Raw genomic sequence first — 21,845 nt, forward strand, 5'->3', positions numbered from 1 at the left:
TACAACTACGAATAAGAATTATTTTTAGATTTCTTTAGTATTTCTTCAATACTAAATTATTTTAAATAATCAAAATTACCAAACAATATTAAATTTAGTCAAAAACGTACCATATTAGGATAAAAGTAATTAAGCAATAAAAACGAATAGCATTTCATTGCTTAATTGCATGCCATAACATAAGTTTAAGTTAATCATTTCAAGTGTTCATTAAACATTGCAATCAATTCTTTTGGATTGTCTTTCATTTCATTAATTTCATTAGCTTTTAAAATTATTAATAAACACTGGAATATTCTACTTTGAGAAAATGCTTTATTACATCATATGTATTGTTAAGTTAATTTACATATTGTATTTCATTTTATTTATCAATATAATTTATTTCATTTGTAGAAATAAGATTATAATTTCAATTTATATAATAAATGCATCAGGTAACTCATGTGTAGTCAAAACATATACTTGTTGCGTGTAAATGACTTAATGTATTTTTCTACTTTTACATTTTTTCAATTAAAATTGGACTTCAGGCAGAATTTGCATATTTTGTTGATATATATATTTACCAAGCTCACTTTTATATGATGGTAATAACTACATATTATATTTAAATTTATTATTATTATCTTTTCAGAGATATTTTTTTAAGAATATTATTGTGTTTAAAATAATTATAAATTAATGACTATCAACAAATGATACAATTACTATTATTTTAAATAATTTCTTTCAACATTGTTTGTACCAAATGCAATTATTACAATATTTTAAATTTATTTCACATTCCTTTTTAATATTTATAATTATTTTTTTAACCCTTGATATTTTATCGTCTTATTCATTGTTAGTTACAATATTATGAAACATACCTATAATCATAATATTTATTATTTTATTTTATTCTGTAGAAATTAAATTAAGTTGTGTTTCATTTATATTGCAATGGTTAATAAAAATAACAACTGTAATTTTAAAATTTGAGTTTATATTTAGTTTTTTTAGTTTGTCAATTTTTAATGAGTACATTGTATAAGTTGGTATGTCAAAAACATTGGTAACACCTTTGTAATGATACATTTCTACATTAGAAATAACGTAGCATAATAATGTTCAATAATTTAATATTTCTACAGTAGAATGATCAATTAACAACACAGATATAGGGAAATGGCAATTTTGAGTAAAAAATGTTCTTTATTACATTTTACAACTAATCGACTTAAATAATTGTGTATCATTTAATTGATTAAATAGTTTGTTATAAATGGCTAAACCCTATCCCGTTAGGTTATAGGTTCACCAGTTCATAAAATGTAAAATTGTTAAATTACGTAAAACATATAGTGTTAATAATACCTCCATAATACTAAGTGAAATTTGTATAAAATACAATTTTAAGGCTAAACTTAAATTATAGATGTAAACTGAAAACAAATTATAAATATTTATATTGTATGGTAATAATGACATATTAATAAAAACTAAAAGTAAATGGTATAAATATAAATGAACCACCTATTTGAGAAACGACCTAAGTCCATGAATGGTAATTCTGAGAAAACAAGAAAAAACTGCTTTTAAGACAGTGGCTTTCCAGTACATATTTAAACAGCGCTACCAATGATACGTGGTTATTTCTATTTCATACTGATTATTTACAGTGGTAAAATTAAATATTTTTTTTGCAAATGTTCTGTCTATCATTTAATATTATACATTCCACTCAATAACTCAATTTGTGATATTTTGTGACTTATGTAGTATCTCAAATATGTTTTTCAAATTGATTTAACCCAAAATTTATTTGTTAACTAATCAAAAAAAAGTAGTTGAGAAAATATTTTTTTTCCTTAATGACTAATGAGTACTTATTAAATACCGCACACTTTTAAAAAATAGCTGATACCAAAACTGTTCACAAAATAAAGTGCTTGCTAACACAATCATAAGATGACATTTATTGTAATGGCACATGGTAATAATGAAATTTTAAAAAGTAATCTATAAATGTGTTTCGCTAAGTTAGCAGACAGCTTCGCAGGACAGTAACAACCGCTATCAAACTAAGTAATTATAGTTGATATAACTTTTTTTTCCCACCGGTTTGGATGAATACATTTCTTGATGTTGTTAGTAAGGCTTAGAATTTGATGCATTTACTTCATTTTTTTTTCTTGTACAATGTGAAATACAAATATTTTATTCACTTAATGTTAACTACATCCCATATCTAATTCCAATCAATAGAGACATAGACCATAGTAAAATAAATTAGACAGCCATACTCGTTGTCTTAAATTGTTTGGTGCCTTAAAAGAACATGTTCTATGTTTGAATTGTATGGTTATTTTTTGTAATGTTTATAATTTTGTAGTGAACATTGGTTATATAACTACAATAACATTTATGGATGCATTAACTGCTCATTTTTATTTATTTTGATCAACATTGAACAGTTATAAAAATTAAAATTTTTTTATTTATTGAAATTGAATTGAAATCAATTTATATTTGTTACAATAAAAAACAACTTACAGTGAGAAAATCCATAACTAAATATGACATAAATAATGTTGACTTTAACTATATACATTGAATAGTTTATGATAAACCTTTGTTTTATTTATGTTTGACAATGTATACTTTGTAGAAAGATAATCTTAATGTATTATACTAAAAATGATCTTTTTTTGTATGTCGTCTGTATTTAATATTTTACATCTCCCCATAGTCAACTTTTGCTTCTGCGGTACCGATTGTAGTTACCTATGTAAATTGCAAGTGTAACATTACTAACATTATATCTAAATGTTTGACTAAAGTAATATATCTTAATTATATTAGAATCTAATAATTATATAGAATCTTATAGATTATTATTATTATCTTATATATTTCATATTTATAAGAAATATGTCATCATTTTTTATAGAAACAACTAATGTATTCTAAACAGTGGCAGATCCAGGATTTAATTTTTGGGGGGTCATAATCCAAAACGCAAATTTTAAATGTTAAATTCTTATTTTTTTTATTTATTAAAGATTATATTTAAATTATAAAAATATTTTAAGAAATTTATACAGGTCCAGCGGAAGGCACTGGCAACAGGCCTATGCCTGGGGCGGCGTTATGTAAGAGGTAGCATTTCTTTGGTGGTAGGCAGGGCCGTATTTTGGATAATATGTTGCTACTTAGCCTAACCCAAAAACCGAAAACTGTTTTTAAACCACTGATGAGAAAAAAGGAAATTATTTAATTATTATATTTTTATTATTTAAAAATAATAACTGAGAAGTGATAAGTATCCGACAATTAACTTGATTTAGTTTTGGATGGGACGATTTATGTACTAACTATTTACTATATAACGAGTATATTCATAATAATAAACTTTATTTGAATTATAATAATTAAATGAAATCTAGTTAATCCCAACTTTTTTAAGCAATGTTAATTAATTTATTACAAAGATTATTATTTTTAATGTTAATAAGATGTTTGTATTGTTGTATACATTAATGTACTTTAATCTATACCAAAAATTAAAACGGGTCTATTAGCCTGAAAAAGTGGTACACTTGATATTCCATTAATTAGTATTGTATTAATTATTAAACTCCTTAATACAATAAAAATAAAAATAATAAGCAATTTAAATATAATAGCATTTGTAAACAACAACTTTTCTTTACTGGAATACAATTTTTTCTTAGAATTTCAAAAAAAAGAAAAATTGATGTGTTTGGGAGAATTTCTTATGTAATGTATTTGAGCGAAACAATATAAACGATAAAATTGTAAAAATTAAAATAAACACTATCGAATTAATATAACATAACTTATGCCAATGGTGGGGGGCCCTTCGCCCCCCTTAAATCTGCCCCTGATTCTAAAAGGGAATAAAAATAAGTATACAATAAAAGTTAAAAGCATACCTACTAAAAAATTAAAACTTATTTTGATGGAGAGTAACTCTTACTTAGTTAAATGGTATGGAAGAAATCGATATAAAAAGCTGTTTAAAAGAAAGGTGCTAAAATATATTTGATAGAATTAATGAAGAAGAAAATTGAGCAAGCTCATAAAATTATTAAGATAAAGACTTTTTAAAAATGATTTTTTAGATAAATAAATTTGTTTGAATAACAAAATTAGGGTTGAACAAATTTGTTTTAAATGAATTGAAATTGATTTTTAAAAATATTATTGCTTAATTTGGATGAGTTGAACATAAATTCTTATTTTTTATTGTAGCTTGTAGGTATATAAGACAATGGAAACCATTTTACTAGCCCTGTTAACCTGTTGTTGTACAATATGTATTCAATAGTTATTACATACAATACCAGACTATGAGTAAATTGTCTAAGTATTTAGGTACTTGCACAGATGTAGCTACAAAAATTATTATTAATTGTAGTACTTACAAATTAGGAACATAACAAAAACATTTAAATTACAGTGAGACTTCGATAAGTTGAAAACCTCGGTAGGTGGAAATAAATTCCGTTCCCTTCCTTAGTCTAACCTAACCCTAGTAAGTTGAAAACCTCGACAAGTCGAAACAATTTTATTTCCTTTGGATTTCGACTTATCGAGGTTCCACTGTAAATGTATTATTTATTAATTATTAACAATGGGTAAATAACATCATGAGAAAAACCATATCATTTATAGTATACTAATAGTTAATATTTTATTACTATTCATGCGTAGTTTTTTTTTTTAATATTTTCAAATATTATAAACACAATAAACTAAATTTTTTGGTAGGTACATTTTTATTATTAAAAAAAAAAAATATGAAAATTATTATTTTTTTTTTTTTGCTGCAAGATTGGTTCAAAACGCACACTTTTTTTACGGCATAAAGCCATATATGATACAACTATAAAATAAATAATTTTAAAAAAGTCTGCATACTGTCATGAGACAATATAAGTCCACGGGTAATGCCACTAATACTTAAATCGAATCGAAAATGATAAAATGGTAGTAGGAGTATTAGGAAATAAAAATCGACATGAGTAATCTTATCGTTATTCGATGTAAACAAAAACAATGCAGATAACTAAACAAATATGGGGAATTTATAAAATAGATACCTAGTTAAATATTGTATTATGTATATGTTACCGGAAATGTTGACAATTTAGGAAATGATGACAATTCCTAGTAAATGTTGACAATTCCTAAAAGCGGAAGGCAATGTTATCATTGCCTAGGAATTGTCATCATTTCCGTAGTTTATTAGGCAATGTTATCACTAGGCCCAGGAATTTGATGTTCTAAAAAAATATCTAAAAAAAATGCATAAAATGACATTTATTTATTATTTTTTTTTTAAATGATATTAAAAATGTATATTTTATTGTAAAAATTGATTAATATTGTTTCGATAAAAAATTATTATTATTAATTAATTAAATAAAACTATATATTACCTATATACCTACTCCAATTATTTTTTTTTTATATTAGATTAGGTTAGGTTTTTATAGTTAAAAATGTACGTTAAAAATTAATAGAAATGACAACAAAGATAAAATAAGCTTATAAAATTATTTTATATATCTGTGCGGAGACATGAAATTATATCAAACACGGGTTTATGTCGATTCTGATAGCCGTTAATAATCAACAAGCTTTCTTACACATAAGCATTGACTAACTCGTAATGGCACCCACTAAGTTTGGTGTCAACTGTCAATATTTTCCGAGATCTAAAAATATCAGGTGGGGAAATGACTGATATCGATAAAATGGTTGATTGAAAAATGTCATGGATATCGCATATCGCAGTATTTATCTGTTTAATATATAACCTGTACATTCAACACGATCCGTTTAGTAGTAATTTATTAGTAGTGCAGTACGTATTTACTTTGTTATTAATTTAAAAATGGATTTAAATAAAATGCAAAATGAATTTAATAAAGCAATTTCATTAATAATTGATGCTAAACGTGATGACAACAAATCGTGGGTCGAGGGAGTCGAAGAAAATGTACCGTGTACTAGTAACTTGGAACAAGTGACTAGTGACATAGAACTTGGTAAAAAAAAAATGTAATATAGTTTAATATATTTAAGTTAATAATGTATTTATTTAGTTGATCAACGAAAACAAAATATACTTGATGCACGTCAATCATCTGCTCACAATTTAGAAAAACAGGCACTAAAAATGGTTAAAACATCCAATAGAAAATATGATGAACTTAGTGTTGGAACTACAGTACGTCTGAGTATTCCAGATGTAGATCGTGCTCGTGGATCACCAAGAAATGTATTAGCGGTTGTAACAGAAGTTAAGGACGATTTATACAAGCTATGTAAGAAGTTCACTAGTATTTTTATAACGTCTTAATCATCTTCGTATTCAAACTCGTTATAAAAATTAATTATTTTATTTTTTCTAATTGTAGGCACTGAAAGTGGATTTTTAAAACATATGTACACGAGATCAGAAATAAATCCTTGCAAAGCAAATTTATTGGATCTAAGTACTGTTTTAAAATCGGCAGGTCAATCAGAAAAACCGTTATCACTTCGGGAGGCAGCTACTGTAAATAGTATTTCAGGGGCACAAGGATATACCCGATGTCAATGTAAGACAAAATGCAAGACGAACAGGTGTGCTTGCAGATCGGCATCTAGAATTTGTAATTCTAAATGTCATGGAAGTTTGCCATGTGAAAATAAAAATGAGTAACTACGTTGCAAATCATAAAACAATGTGAAAAAGCTTAAATTACATAAATTAAAATGTTAAAAAAATACTTGTTTATTTATTGATTATTTATTAAGGTGATAGTAGATTAATTAATAATTATGTTTAATAAAAGAAATATTTAAATAAATAAGTCAGATTAAATTTAAAAAATGTGGCATCTTTGCCTACTATCGTTAGGAAATGATAACATATACTAGGCGATGATATCATTTCCTTCCGCTTTTAGGAATTGTCAACATTTACTAGGAATTGTCATCATTTCCTAAATGTCAACATTTCCGGTAACATATACAATATATATTATATATCTGTATGACAGTATATACACATTGTTTAATCGGTTTTAGTTTATTCGAGTATTAAGGACCAAAGTATTTCAAATAATGCAATTAATACCTACTTTTATGCCAACATTGTATAATAGGTAAAATAAAACAGAAGAACTTTGACAGTGTGTAATATTGCTGGTTTTCTGACATCAGTGTATTATTTATAAGTAAGAAAAAATCAAAAAAAGTTACACAACTTATTATTTTTGTTAGAATATGTTGTTCTTATGTTTTTTCAAACTTGATAACTTTTTTCATAAAATTGAAAATATGTTATCGAAATAGTTCTATGGTAAATATTTAATTTCTGTTAAAAAAATTGTACTTTTTAGTTTTGTCTCTATATAGTACTGATTTAGTACCTCTAAATTGGCTTAAATTAAATACCATAGATAATCGGCAGGTAGTATTTGGTTAAATTCATCGTTTAAAAATTTAATTTTTCTTAAAATGTATTTAAATTGCCTATATCAAACTCCTTAAGTGAATTAAATAAATATGGCATATATACTTATAGGGCCAGTGCTCAGAGCCTCAGACATAGGTATCAGTCTAGTTATTTATACTAGTGTTATAAACCAAACATTTTGTTTTCCGTGCCATGTTTAACACTATTAAACTGAGTTTAAAGTTTAAGTCTAATATACTCTTAGGTGGTTTAAAGTTTAAAGTTTCAACGACGTTACTTTATAACCTGTTTATTTTATGAATTTTATCCTAAAAGTCGTGCATTGTTTTAAACAATTTTGTTTTATACTCATATATTGTATTAAAATCAATTATGATGGATCAATAAATCGATGATGAAGATTTCTATTACCTCACTTACATTTAGTCTTGCACTTACATGTATACCAAGCCAACAAGGGTATTTAAGTATTTCTGATTTCGGCAGTGCCTCGACTATTTTGAAAGTCTTCGTGTTTTTTTAATTTATCGATAGGTTAGATATCCGATATGTGTAAGTCAAACTTAGGTTAATGACATAGACGTGTTATATTTGATTAATTAAATTTCTTAGTTTACACTGCGTAATATTTTAAATTAATTACATCAAATGGATAGATATTTGTGAAATATAAATATTTAGGTGGCCTATTTTTATTATGAGGCTTATTTTTACAAAATATATGTCATTCAATTATTTGACGACGAAGAGCATAATGGAAAAAATACGAGTCTTAAATTATCATAATTATCTACCTTATATTTTTTTGTATTCCTGCAGGAATATAATATATTGGACTATTATACGTAGTGCAGATATATTTTAACATCATGGTAGATGCTATATGATATTAATACATAATAATTTATCGTACTGCAATAGTACTAAATATTAGATTGTGCAGTATATAGGTATATAATAGTTATCCGTTATTGGTCACGTTCTTATCAATTTTATGGGCTTAATGCGACCGGCATTCCGGAAAAGTTCATAATTAAATTATTTTTATTTTTGGTTGATACCGGTGCACGTTCTCGGACACGAGAATCTATCAAAACCATCGATCATTGGCCCCGATTGGGTATTATAAAACAGTTGAACAATTATTATTCGATATAAAATTAAATTAAATTAATTTTACTAATTTTAAGGAAAAAAAAACGTAAAAGTGGAAAAATGTTCACATCGAAACAGGACATGGTTGAATTGACAATTATGTACCTATGTGGATATGTCATGATGGTTCATAATACAAAATTTCGAGACTAGCAATAGTGAAGTGTGAAACAAAACATAGTACCTATACGTGTAAAAAAGCTTTTGTTTTTTTGTGTAATAGCCGTTGTCATAACGAATACAGGCAATACAGCCCATTTGCGCCCCGAGGGTTGCCCTTGCCCATTTGTGCCCCTAGGGATGTGGACAGATTCACCAGAAAGATAACCTAGGATACCTACTATACCTACCGATTTATAGTCTGTATGAGCCAATTTCATATACAACGTTGGTTGTCTAACCTAAGTCCTAACCATGGTTTATTTAATAAACTATCAACATCGTAATGATAATTTCATTCTATAATAGTTTAATTGTAGCATAGAATGTATACAATGTATAAATTGGTTTTGCAATACCTAAGCGGAAAGTTAAAAAGAAAAATGTATACTATATAAAAAAAAATAGATTAGTGGATTGTAGTAGGTACCTACAGTTAATATATGACAATGACTTACATAAAAACAGGATTTTTTTAACTAACAACACTTAACTAATTCACACTGAATACTCCTGCATTGGCTGCATTATTACTAGCTGCCGTCAATCTCACAAAAATAAAATGGTATATAAAAACTACAAAAATCTTAAATTAAAAAAAAAATGTCCGCAATTATGTAAGTACGTGCAATTATAAAATTATTATAAAAATAAATATTGTTGATTATTTGTACACGTTTATCATAATAATAAAATATATATATAACAAATGTTTCATTAAAAATCAATCCTTCTAAATGTATAGGTACCTAGTACCTACCCAATTTTTTAAATATTTTACTCTGTTTAACATTTTTTTATCTCGTAAGTCATATTTGGTCCGTTGTACATGCAAATTCTATACGTATTATTGCTTCTCTTCATTTGGTCTAGGTTTCACTGTACTCTATTCACTTCCTTGATTTTTAAATAAGTTTCCACTTGAATTATTTTTATGATATTTGATAATATCGGTAAGGGTATAAAGTAAACTTAAAAAAGTTAAAAGTGATAAATAGTAGGTATGTACAATAATTATAGTAGAGCGCAATCGCGATGAAAAGTAATAAGTCAATCAATCATATTGTACAGTATTCAGCATACAGTTTGACACGGTTTTAACTTTTAAAGCATTTTATTAAAAATATTTTGGGCACAAATGGGTTATGATTTTGGGTGCAAATGGGCTGTAAAATAGCTGTAATGGGCGCAAGTGGGGTGCTCCGGTCACAGCATCATATACTAATTGTAATAATAAATACTAAACAAAGAACACTAATTATGATAATAAATTAATACAATTATAAATATAATTAATAATTTATTTAATTTAAACTTCATAGTCTATACACTCATATTTGTTCATTAGTGCACTTCGTAGTTACCTATGTAAAAAAGAGATTGTATAATAAGATAAGGTTATTGTTATTTAGATTTATTGAAAAGTTAGTATGATTTAATTAATTTAAAATACTGTACAAAAAGTGTAAAAATGAGCTTTCTTCTCTTGAAATGGATCAAATATAATATATGTATATTATGTTCAAATCATGAACCGGAATTTAACTTAGCTATACACTTATACCTATACCGAGTTACACAGTTGTACACATATTATGTCATAGTCCGTGAAATGAAATTCCATTTCATAAAAAATATGATAACACTAAGTGGATGCGACATATATTATTTTATCGTATATTTATATACATTCCTCGACTCGAAGGTAGTATAGTGGTACCTATAGGTAATATAGTATTCCAGACTGTCTGTGGGGAAGACGGAAGCCATTATCTCTAATCGAGCGACTACAAAGCGTAAAATAATGATAATGTTTGTTGAGAACAAGGTTACACGAAAATAAAATGTTTCTTTAGAAATGAAATTGTGGTATAATTGTATAGTAATATATTTATGTTTATCTAAAAGATTATAATCGATAGTTTTTACAATAAAAAAATGAAGGAAAGTCGTATATTTACATATTATATGGGTATAAGCCATTGTTTTTTTTTATCTATTTTTATCAAAATTTGAATTTTGAATGTTTGTAAAAAAGAATGTGATTACCAATAATGTATTTAAAATATTTTTTATTTTCTAAAAGAATCATTTATGAAGAACCTTGTATAAATTCAAACGTTCTAAAGTTTTTAGTGTTTTTACTGATGAACAAACATTTAATCGTACGTAAATCAGAAAAAAACTTCAAAAATCTATAAATTGTACAAAAAGAGCCAAAATATTTTGAAAATGTCTGCTCTCGAGGTCATTTATTTGCATATCCTGAATTACAACAAATACCTAGACAAGTTTTTGTTGCTTTTTTCTAGATGTTTAACGTTTAAGCCGTTTAAGGGCATTTTTAAGCTTTTTAGAGCATTATTAATTTTAAGGTAAAATTTTAACCTATTTCTAGTAATATTACGAAAAAAAAATTGTATACGCCAATTAGCCAATGAACTACCTATAAAATATAGATAGCTATATGACTATATATGTTTTCTTATCTTCCAAACACATTGTTTCGGTGGTGCACATTTTTCGAAATTTTTAAGGCATTCAAATCAGAGCCCTACATATCACTATAAAATTAATTTAATTTATAAAATTCATCGCTTCGCTCAGAAGATAATACACACAATACAGTAGTAATACTTATCAGTTATCACAATACACTTTTCACAATATTGGGCTCGGTTTATGAGGCTAAAATATCGTGAAGCACGTCATACAATGTGGGTTGTTGATTACTTGATTATAATTATTACTTTAAGTAGGGCGGTAGGTAAGAGAATAATCTCAGTGACGCAACTAGGGGAGTGAACGGTGAACAACATTCAATTTATTACATTCAAGTCTAGTGTATATAAGGATACAAAATATTTGTTTCAGAAACATGTTTCATTTTTCTTTAGATATAATTTATCAGTATAGTCTTTTTTTCTTATCTTGCATTCCCCTCGTATCATCATATTGACAAAAATCATGTATAGGTATTGTACTATTGCAGTATATTATAATTATGTCCTATGACTCATTTAAAAATATGAGAACAGATTTTCCGAGTTGCGTCCGAAAACTGTACAATTTTGTGAACAAATTTTATTTCATAAAAAGTTTCTTGTCCAAGTCAATAAGATTCTATATTTACTATGAAGACTAGGCAAATAATTTAACAATTAAATTTATTTAAGCATTCAAACGAAAAATTAACTAAACCAACTAATTTAAAACATTTTTTTATGAATTTTTTATATTATTATTATTATAAGATTTAATGAAATAAAATTCTATAATTTCTATTTCCTATGAAGTACTTCATATTTGTTTCATAAGCATTCGACAATATTATTTGTTATATTAATTTGTCATTGAATAAATAAATTAAGTGTCATTCTTGTTAATTATCTCTGAGCGACAGACACAAAATACACAATTATACCTACTTATAGTTATTATTACTTATGAGTAATAATATATCATCTAAATAGTTGGTTTTATATTGATATTTTTTAAACTTTTATCTAATCGTTGGTACAATTGTAGCTACATATCTACTATTTATTAATTTTATCTAGTTTAAATATTACTGACAAATTATTTGATACCAATGTTTTTCGGTTGGACCTACAACGATGTTTAAAGTACTACCTATAACTAAAACCGCGTAAAATCGATGCTTGACCAAACATTATAATATCTGTGGGATTGTGTTATATTTTTTGTAGTTCAGACAGTAGAAACCTATCAAAAATCAAAGTTATTTAAATATTAAACACGAAAAAAACATACTTTTGTTTAATACCGTTACATGTTAAGAGCGTGACGGTGCCATTTTAAATATATAGTACAAAAACATGCCCAACAGGAAAAACTCCTGTAGTATAGTCGGATTTCGTTATTTTTTTTTTATTCAAAAGAAGATTTTTCAGCGCGGTTAAACATATTTTTCTACCACTATTAAAAGTAAAATGAAAATTTACAAAATTCGACATAGGTGTAAATGAGACGTGAGGGTTTTTCTTGTGAAGTCATTATTATTGATATAATACACAGTATCAACCCTCCCCAAATAGGTATAGGACAGTAGGTTAGTGGAAAAGGATTTTAATTAAGGTAACAATTAGAATATAAAATATCATATTAAAATGTTATAGAATTATGGAAAATTGGAAAAATCGTGCGTTATCGACATTATTAATAATATAATAATTCTACCTATTTACTTTAATTATAGACAAAGACAATAAGTACTAATAACTATGAGTAGGTACTAGATATATGCTGATGTATTGAATAGTATGTGTTAATATTATTTTTTTTTTTAGAAAAGAAGGGATTTTATTAATCAATTTTGACTTGTACAGTTGTACCTGACCTAACCTATATAGCTAACCTTAAATTCATAATAAAATATTCTACTTAATAAATCAAATAAATGTAATTCTAATACTCCAATACTATATAGCCATATAGGATTATAATGATTAAACAAAAAAAATATGTATACAAGAGCACAATTATATATACTACAGGTGGGTAAACTACTTACTATAGTAAGTATGTACTTACAGTATTGTGTAATGTTGAACGCGGATAATCCCTATATTAACAATAATTTATACAATATAACAATAGTGATACGATCAACGGCACTCGTTACTATCAATCATAATTCATAGTCGTGTTGATTAAGGATTCTTTCTTCGTCTTCGTCTGCCGCAGAAAACGGTCGCAAGGCGTTGATTTTCCTACGAGCCCGATTTTCCTTCCTCTTGTTGACTATTGAGAAATAAATCAATTCTTCCGCGCGAGTAGGATCTGCGATCTCGGTGGTCATGCCGATATGGTCTTGATAGGGATTGGACAGCTGATATCCACTCAACGGCTGGACCGTGAAACTAAAGGCGTCCCATTTGTGGCCCCAACCATGATACGTGTAATCCAAAAGGCTGTACTCAGAAAAATATCAAAAACAATTTACTTAAATATAAACCAAAATAGAATCAACCAACCCCATTATATGAATGTGTATTATAATTTATAAGTACTTGTCACGCGCAACTGCGTGTGCTCCTGGCCAAAGATTGGACCGGATGGTCGCGTAAGTATTCGTGTGGTCAAACCGATTGGTCAATTCGAATTTCCATGGTGGCATTTCACCCACATAAGCGTCGTTTGACAAATTTCCAAATATGTCCAGATGGTCACCGTCTCCTCTGCCGATTTCTAAGTTAATCCTAATCTTACAACCATATTCAATGTTCTCCGAGTTCTGAGCAATGTTATTTTATTAAATTGTTATACATATTGTTATTGGATTTTACGTTCTATATCTAAATATTCATACAGGTACTATAAAATAAGGGCGTAACTATGCCTGTCCTAACTACACACCTATTTATACTATATATTTATATACCAATTAATAGCTTTATAAATTTGACAAACTATCGATTATACATTTATATCGATAAATATTACTTGTTGCGAGTCTTCTCTGGACTCTATTATATTGGTCCACGCCTTGGTCACTCCTTTTTCTGATATCAAGGGAGTGTGATGCACCCAGTTGCTGGGTTCCAATAAATCGTATACCGACAGAAGATTGTAATCCGCGTTCACCACATACTCATGGATAACTAGAAACGTAATTTAAGTGCCTATTGTTTAAAGAAGCTGGGTACAATTTAAGTCTTATATCACAAATAATGTTCTAAGTGTTCTAACAGATAAACAGCAAAACCTACAAATTATAGGATACATATAATGTAGGTACGTAATACATTAATACAAATATAAACCTAACATATAGTAACGTCTGCGTTGTAATGTGAATATTGGTGACCTTTATGACTATATAGTATATAGGCAACAACGAAACGTCGACAAAACATAATATCTAATTATTATGATACAATCGAGAAATTCTAACTATAGTCTATGAGTAGGTACAAAAATTGTGAAATAGATAAATTGTTTAGTATTCACGATTGTTGAGGTATATAGACTATATAGTATTTAAAATAAACTTAATAATACTGATACGGTTAAGGTCAAAGTACACATGAAAACGATGAGCACGAGTTAATGCAGTAAGACGGACGTCGATATTTTTATTCTCCGTTACAACTTACAGTGCTTTATTTGCTCTCATACAGTCGTTACTAACTTGGTGGGCTTCAGGCGCAGGACAACTTCCATATTCACTACATAGTTACTGTTATAAAACTCTACAGACATTATTAAATTAGGCACCTATCATAATAAATGAGTATTAATTATTGTTCAGTAAGCACCTAAATATAAACTTTTATGATTTAGTTTAATCACTATTTTGTGGTTTAAAAAAATGGTTCTACTAGAAAAATTTTCTAAATGTATATGATGATATAATTGGTAAATAAAACGTTATATGTACATGATAATTATGATTAGATTAAATTACAGTGTATATGTATTGAACTTTGGGCATATAATAATGAAAAGTGACGTGAATGATTTAAATTAAGTATTGAGCATCTTAAACGAAAGTGTAAAGGGTGGGAATTAAACGAATAATAGTTTTAATAAAACTAATATAGCTGTACTAAAACGAATACGAAAATATTATGTTGAATAAAAAAGAAAAATTGGAAAAAGCGTATTGTAATTATAGTAGTGTTTATTATAGGCACCTCAACCCACCTCATCATAATGACATAATGGATAGACCTACTTATATCATTATAATAAATGCTTTATGTACTATCAATCATAAATAATGGTAAAAATAATAATACATTATCCATTAACTATTTATACTTTAACAATAAAATTGACAAGATAAGTAATTAAAAATACAGGAAAGTAGGAAACTAGATTGCTGTATAGTACCTAGTTGTTAACTATATAGGCGTCAAGTGTTCCTGTCATTGAGTAAGTCGCTGTTAAGTAATATTTAATTATTACAATAGTATACATTGTTATCAATACATCATAATTTATATTAATGTTATTAATTATTTATTTTGAGTTAATATTGACATTCGACTTAGGTATACTATAGAATGGTGTCAGCGTGAATAGATTCGCGGTATAAATAGGCAATATCACAAAATTAATTTAAATGTTTTGAAAATGACATTGTGTATTTGAGTATATAAAATATAATAATAAACTAAAACTTTCGAGTCATCACAAAAAATTATTTTTGAATTACAACAAAAAAACAAAAATTGTTATTATTTGTTTTAATTTATAATTTTGTTAAAATTAAAACTTCAAATGTTTACAAAAAAATCAATGATTAGCCCAAAAATAATCAAAATATATTTGAAATAATACCATTCATTGAAAATATTAATATAAACATCAGGTGAGAATGTGAAGTATTTTTTTAATTTTAATTTGATCATATTTAGAACTTCCTGCAGTAAAAACTGTTGCAGTTCGACTATTAAAATATTTAATTTACAGTTTACACAATTCAAATATAAACACTATAGGTAATACTCAAAGTAAATTAAGCATTATGGTGTAATAATAAAAATAATAATAAATACAAATGTGTTTAGTATTTAAGGTTAGGTATTTTTTTTTTGAATTACGACGAAATAAGAAAATCGATTTTGTCTGGTTTTGTGTAAAAATTCGTACTTTGCATTAGTTTATTTTTGGTTTTTTGGTTGTTTTGAGAGATACTGGGAATTATTTATTTTAATTTAACTTCAAAGTACCAACTAGTTACTAGTACCAATTTGCTACCAGAAAATATAGTGAGATTGTAAATCGAACCACTTTTTCTACCATAAATCGTGTATACAGTGTATACAATATCCATACCTACACGCAAAAAACACACATCATTGAAAAATCAATTCATTCGTTGTTTTACCACTCAGAAACTAAAATAATGAGAATTATTCCAAACAATATAAGTAACATATAGGTGTTAAAATAATTAGATTTTTAAAATTTAAAATACTATTCAGTATTCGTTGGTATTTAGTATTTTATAATAAATAATAAGTAAGCAATAAATAAATAATTAATACTAATTAGTAATTACTATTAACCTGACTTTCTAACATGGTAACAGCATGGCTTATATAAGTAAAATAAGTGAACGATTTTATAAACTTACATTTCTGTGACATCACTTTCGATTGAAAAGAGTTTAATTTCCTCCATTTATATGCATTTGAATTGTAGTCGAGTACAAAATAATCACGTGGTGATATTTGAGTCGCAGCTGTTATCCTTGCAATTTGAGCTCTGAGATAATGTTTTTCCAAACCTTGAAATAATGGATAGGATTCAACCTGTATACGAATAAGATATTTTATTAGTTGGTACCTGCAAAATATTTTCAAACAGGCGAATAAAATATATATGAATAACGGTGTAGCTAATTGTTGTTGTTGTTCTTACAGGCGATTCCAAATCTCCTGTAAAGTATCGTTTGATATTTCGTGATTGAATAATATGATGAGGCTTGAGCAAAGGCAATTCAATCCACGAATCGTTCAATTGGTTCGTTACAAAGTACGACTAAGTAATGAGTATAATAATTTATATCAAGAGGAAAGCGGGCAACATGACAAAACACATTATGAACCTTTTTATTAGCTCCGAAACCAAATATTTCATGGGATAAATAATCATCATTATCGAGTTCTGTGGGCGGGAAGGAACATTCTTCTGATCTCAGAGAATCGAAAACATCTGACTCGTCGTTAATATCTTTGCTAATTGGTACAGATGCAGTTCTAGAAAGATATCCATTTTCTTCTTCAGATAAAATATATTTTTCTAATTCTACATCTTCATTTTCGTTTTCATTTTCATAATCATGGGGTACATTTTTTTTGCTATCATTTAATATTACATTTAAAAGCTGCAACAAAATACATTACGATGTATAATATTTGATTGTTATTCAAATTTCAGACAATTTATTTCGTTAAGAGGACATTACACCCATATGTGCTGTCTCCGTCTTACAAGCGCGTAACATGGCAAATTTTAAGCTTAGCAGTCACGTTTAAAAATTAAAGTGAATTGTCCTCAGATTAAATTTAAAAGGAAGAATATTATCTAATGGACCTCAAAGGGTTTATTTTATATTTTAATGTTAAAGCAAGCTATAAGTATTTTAAAATGCACAATTTACTGTTTTTAAATACTTATAACTTGCTTTAAAATTAAAATATAAAAAACACTACGAGGTTAACCAAATAATATTCTTCCTTTAAAAATGTATACGAGGTCAATTCATTCAAATTTTTAAATTAAATGAGCAAACATGATCTGCTGAGCATAAAATTTGCTACGTTATGCGTTTGTGAGACAGAGACAACAAATACGGATGTAGCGTCCTGTTAATAGCTAAATATTTATTGAGCATATTATAATTAAAAAAAAATACCAATTATATCATTGGACCAGTGAAATTAGAATAAAGAAGTGATTCTTTAGTGCTTACCCTTAGTTTATATTCCAATTCTTTATTTTTCCAATCACACTCCAAAATGTAATAGTTATGTTTTAAGCCTATTATTTTACCCCAATATCTGTGAACATGAATACATTCATTAACATTTTTAAACCGAAAATTGGTAGTATTGCACCAAAATATATGTACCTTATACTTTTAAATTTTCCTAGTTGTGACATTTGGTCTATGGTTATTCCAATAAGATGAGATTCATCATTTGTTATGCCACACCCTGCTTTATTGAACATGTTATTGCTTTTTGATAAGTCTTGTACATTAATTTCATCTATTTCTTCATTGTATTGCACATCATCATATTCACCTTCGACTTCATACCCATAGGATATACTACTTGCCTTATATTCTTTGACATTATATATGGTATCCTAAGTGCATCCCGCATGCAAAATGTTAACATTTTATACCATATAAAAGTTAATATAAATGTAAATTAAATGATACCTTATATATTTCTATTGTTTTGTTATAGATGTCAATATCGATGTTATTCAAAAAATTCAAATCAGGATCTGGTTGCGATTTCTGATATAGTATCTTAATATTTTCACTATAGTATTCAAAATATGTTATTGGCTGTTTAGGATTTTGAAATATAAACAGATCTAGTAAAGTTTGAATATGTGTGTACCTGTACAACAATTATGTACCATCTATAATACAATAATAGCTAGTCATAATTAGAAGATACCATACAAACTAATGCCACCGTTTTCTTTACTTATCATATATGACAATAATTCACTGGATACAGATTTAAGCATTGAGTTTCTACTTTTCATATTTGTAGTTTTTCTATTGGTTTTAGCTTTATGTTCTATTTTTCCTAAAATATTCAACATATTTAAAAATGTTTTCCTGCTATTTGTATTAAATTGAATCTAAAATTTAAAAAAATAAGACAATGTTATGTAAATGAAAGTAATATAATTTACAATACCTACAGATAAAACTATTAAGAGTTTTGTTGTCAAGGTACCTATTTATACATTTGCATAATATTATAATATTGTATACACAATATAATATTCTATACAGCCTATATATTTTAAGTTAAAAATGCCTCTACCCTAAGAAAAAGATTCAACATTTGTTTTGCCTGTAAGCAACAAAATAATAATTAGTTAACAAGTGTTAGTGATGATGGCTAATGACAATCTTGAAAACTTGTATTCTGTTTTATATTTTGTTAGTTTATTATTTCCACATTTTCATTGAGTATACCGTATGCATAATAAGGGATATACTCTATGCCACGAGAAAAGTAACCCGTTTTGCTCATGCAGACTGATGGCAGCAACTGTTAAGAAGCCCCGTTTTCCCCACTTTGTACCATTTAGTGTCGCGTTATGGCATGCAAACTATAAACGATTGTAATCGTGCGACTTCAATATGTCAAAAAGGTGGAGAATGCATGAATTTGAAGGCCATTAGGTCAGGACACGGGTTACTTCTCTCGTGGCGAGAAGTATACCAATATAATATACTGTGTTTACTTTATAGGCTATAACAGGGATTCTCAAACTGTAGTATGCGTACCCCTTGGGGGTACTTAAAATGTTTTAAGGGTCTGGCCAACAAGCCAACAAGGAAAAAATTCTTTAAGTCTTTAAATTTTTTTATGTATATTTTAGTTTAGTAACTAAGAATGGGGTACTCAAAAAAATGTATTGATAAAAAAGGGTACAGTATTTATAAGAGTTTGAGAATCCCTGGACTATAGGATCTATATGGCTCAATGTCTGTACAACCTATAGACATAATATTATAAGTCATTTGCTCATAGTATAGAGATTTAGATTCATTTACAATTGAAAAATAAATCAAGATTTAAAAAGGTAATATTTTACTATATACAATCATAGAATAATGCATACTTTAACTATCTTAATCATTATAAACATAAATTATATTATATTTCTCAGGTACTTTTTTTTTTTACAGAAACTGTTTGGATCAACTAAGAATAACTTCTCTTATTCCAACATATGGTTTAAAGTGAAGAAACACAATGTGACTCAGTTCTCCTAACTGGAACCAATTAAGAAGCAGCCCAACTAACATTCACTCCAAAATGTTAGAACGCTCAAATCAGACTAAAATTAAGTATCATTATTTTAAAAAAATTGTTTCATATTTAAAAAAAAATGTTTATTTGGTACAAAATAGCACTTGTGTTAAGGATAGTGGTGAGTATTTAGGTTTTTTTCATATCCAAAGCAGATTTACTGTATAATCAACAATAAATTATATATCTTACTAGCAAATAAAAAAAAAAAACTTATGTAATAAGTAAAGTTAGGATGTTGATGACATTTGATGGCATTTTTTTCCTTCGATTCTATACAATGCTAAAAATTTGTTTCATGCTCCTTTGATGCAGAATATTCTAATTTTTATTTTGCATTTTTAGCTATAAATTTATTTTTTAACATTTTTCAGTTATTTTTTGTAGTTTTTGTGCAATGTGGGGCATATTTCTCACATTTTAGTTTAGAGCAAGTGTTAAACCCAAGTTTAATTTATTTTTAGTAATTTTATATAATGCTTAAAATGTAAATGTATAGGTACTATTGTTTATTAATACTATAATTTATAATTCATATTTTGAATTACTATTACAGTATTACACCCATGAACACACCTCAATTTCTAATAAAAATTAATATTTATAAATACATTTTTTCACTTACTTCATTAGTTTTTAAAATTATTTTTAAGGTAATTTTTTGCACTTTTTTTAGGGCATTTTTGTGTGTTTTTGGGTCATCAACATCCTAACTCTAGTAATACGTAATAGGTAATTTTTTTAATCCAAACATCAAACAATTAATCATTAAAGTACATTCATTTTAGATTTTGAGTGGAACAATGAAAGTTTTGATTTAAAAAATATTTTTGAGCACAACACTTTTCCACTATTTATTTATTTTTGTATTTTTTATAAACGTGCATGTTATTGTATATCACCTATATTGTAATGAATATTATAATATTTAATTTTTAACTTTCACCAATAGAATGCCACAAAGTAGATAAAGCTAAACGCAGATTATGGTTTACTAAATCTCAGAATCATTATCATATTTTCATAAATATTTTTTAATAAATTAACAAAACATCATATACATTTTCAAACATTATTATATTTGCATGGACATTGAACAATTAATTTATTATAGATATAACACATTTTGAATAAGATCAATAAAATACATGACAAAATATTTCAAAATGTATTACAGATATATTTTATTAGGTAGATGAAAATATTATTAACTGGCAAGATTCAAAAATATTTTTGAACAATATTATTAAAGTATGACATTTATGTACAAATTATATCACAAAAATTATTATTTATTTATTGTGACAAACTTCATACTACAACTATGCAAATACCATATATATTTTGTTTGTATAATAAATAGGTATTTATTTCTTAAACATTTAGAAATTGATATATTTTAAGTGTATAAAATATTAATACTAATAATAACATTATTATAAATTATAATAATAGTAAATATGATTAACAATATTAGCCTATTTTATACTTAAATTTTTTTTTAG

General features: G+C 26.7%; 2 protein-coding genes and 1 long non-coding RNA gene across 3 annotated transcripts; 2 read left to right on the forward strand and 1 right to left on the reverse strand.

Moving 5' to 3' along the window:
• The first annotated feature begins 5,525 nt into the window (after positions 1 to 5,525).
• Positions 5,526 to 6,775, forward strand: LOC111034485. The gene is made up of 3 exons (XM_022315751.1): positions 5,526 to 6,062; positions 6,120 to 6,341; positions 6,435 to 6,775. Exons 1-3 carry the CDS (start codon positions 5,909 to 5,911, stop codon positions 6,719 to 6,721), a joined length of 663 nt encoding a protein of 220 aa, XP_022171443.1. The 5' UTR covers positions 5,526 to 5,908; the 3' UTR covers positions 6,722 to 6,775.
• Positions 6,776 to 13,091: 6,316 nt separating this feature from the next.
• On the reverse strand, positions 13,092 to 20,163 carry LOC111034491 (radial spoke head protein 4 homolog A-like). The gene is made up of 10 exons (XM_022315755.1): positions 18,969 to 20,163; positions 18,717 to 18,903; positions 18,402 to 18,640; positions 18,243 to 18,330; positions 17,376 to 17,654; positions 17,189 to 17,308; positions 16,902 to 17,079; positions 14,261 to 14,418; positions 13,828 to 14,051; positions 13,092 to 13,728 (listed from the first exon to the last, which is right to left on the reverse strand). Exons 1-10 carry the CDS (start codon positions 19,112 to 19,114, stop codon positions 13,446 to 13,448), a joined length of 1,902 nt encoding a protein of 633 aa, XP_022171447.1. The 5' UTR covers positions 19,115 to 20,163; the 3' UTR covers positions 13,092 to 13,445.
• On the forward strand, positions 14,917 to 20,552 carry LOC111034492. Its single transcript, XR_002604544.1, has 3 exons — positions 14,917 to 15,694; positions 17,191 to 17,302; positions 20,217 to 20,552. It is a non-coding gene; the product is annotated as an uncharacterized LOC111034492 (long non-coding RNA).
• The last annotated feature ends 1,293 nt before the right edge of the window (positions 20,553 to 21,845 follow it).

This window comes from Myzus persicae, unplaced genomic scaffold (assembly GCF_001856785.1).
Source record: "Myzus persicae strain clone G006 unplaced genomic scaffold, MPER_G0061.0, whole genome shotgun sequence".
NCBI lineage: Eukaryota > Metazoa > Arthropoda > Insecta > Hemiptera > Aphididae > Myzus > Myzus persicae.

Coding starts and splice junctions, on each gene's coding strand:
- LOC111034491 (XM_022315755.1), bottom strand. CDS start 19,114: ATGTTGAATATTTTAGGAAAAATAGAACATAAAGCTAAAACCAATAGA. Junction 18,904..18,968: donor GAAAACGGTGGCATTAGTTT/GTATGGTATCTT, acceptor ATTGTTGTACAG/GTACACACATATTCAAACTT. Junction 13,729..13,827: donor CACGCAGTTGCGCGTGACAA/GTACTTATAAAT, acceptor TTCTGAGTACAG/CCTTTTGGATTACACGTATC.
- LOC111034485 (XM_022315751.1), top strand. CDS start 5,909: ATGGATTTAAATAAAATGCAAAATGAATTTAATAAAGCAATTTCATTA. Junction 6,063..6,119: donor GACTAGTGACATAGAACTTG/GTAAAAAAAAAA, acceptor GTATTTATTTAG/TTGATCAACGAAAACAAAAT. Junction 6,342..6,434: donor GGACGATTTATACAAGCTAT/GTAAGAAGTTCA, acceptor TTCTAATTGTAG/GCACTGAAAGTGGATTTTTA.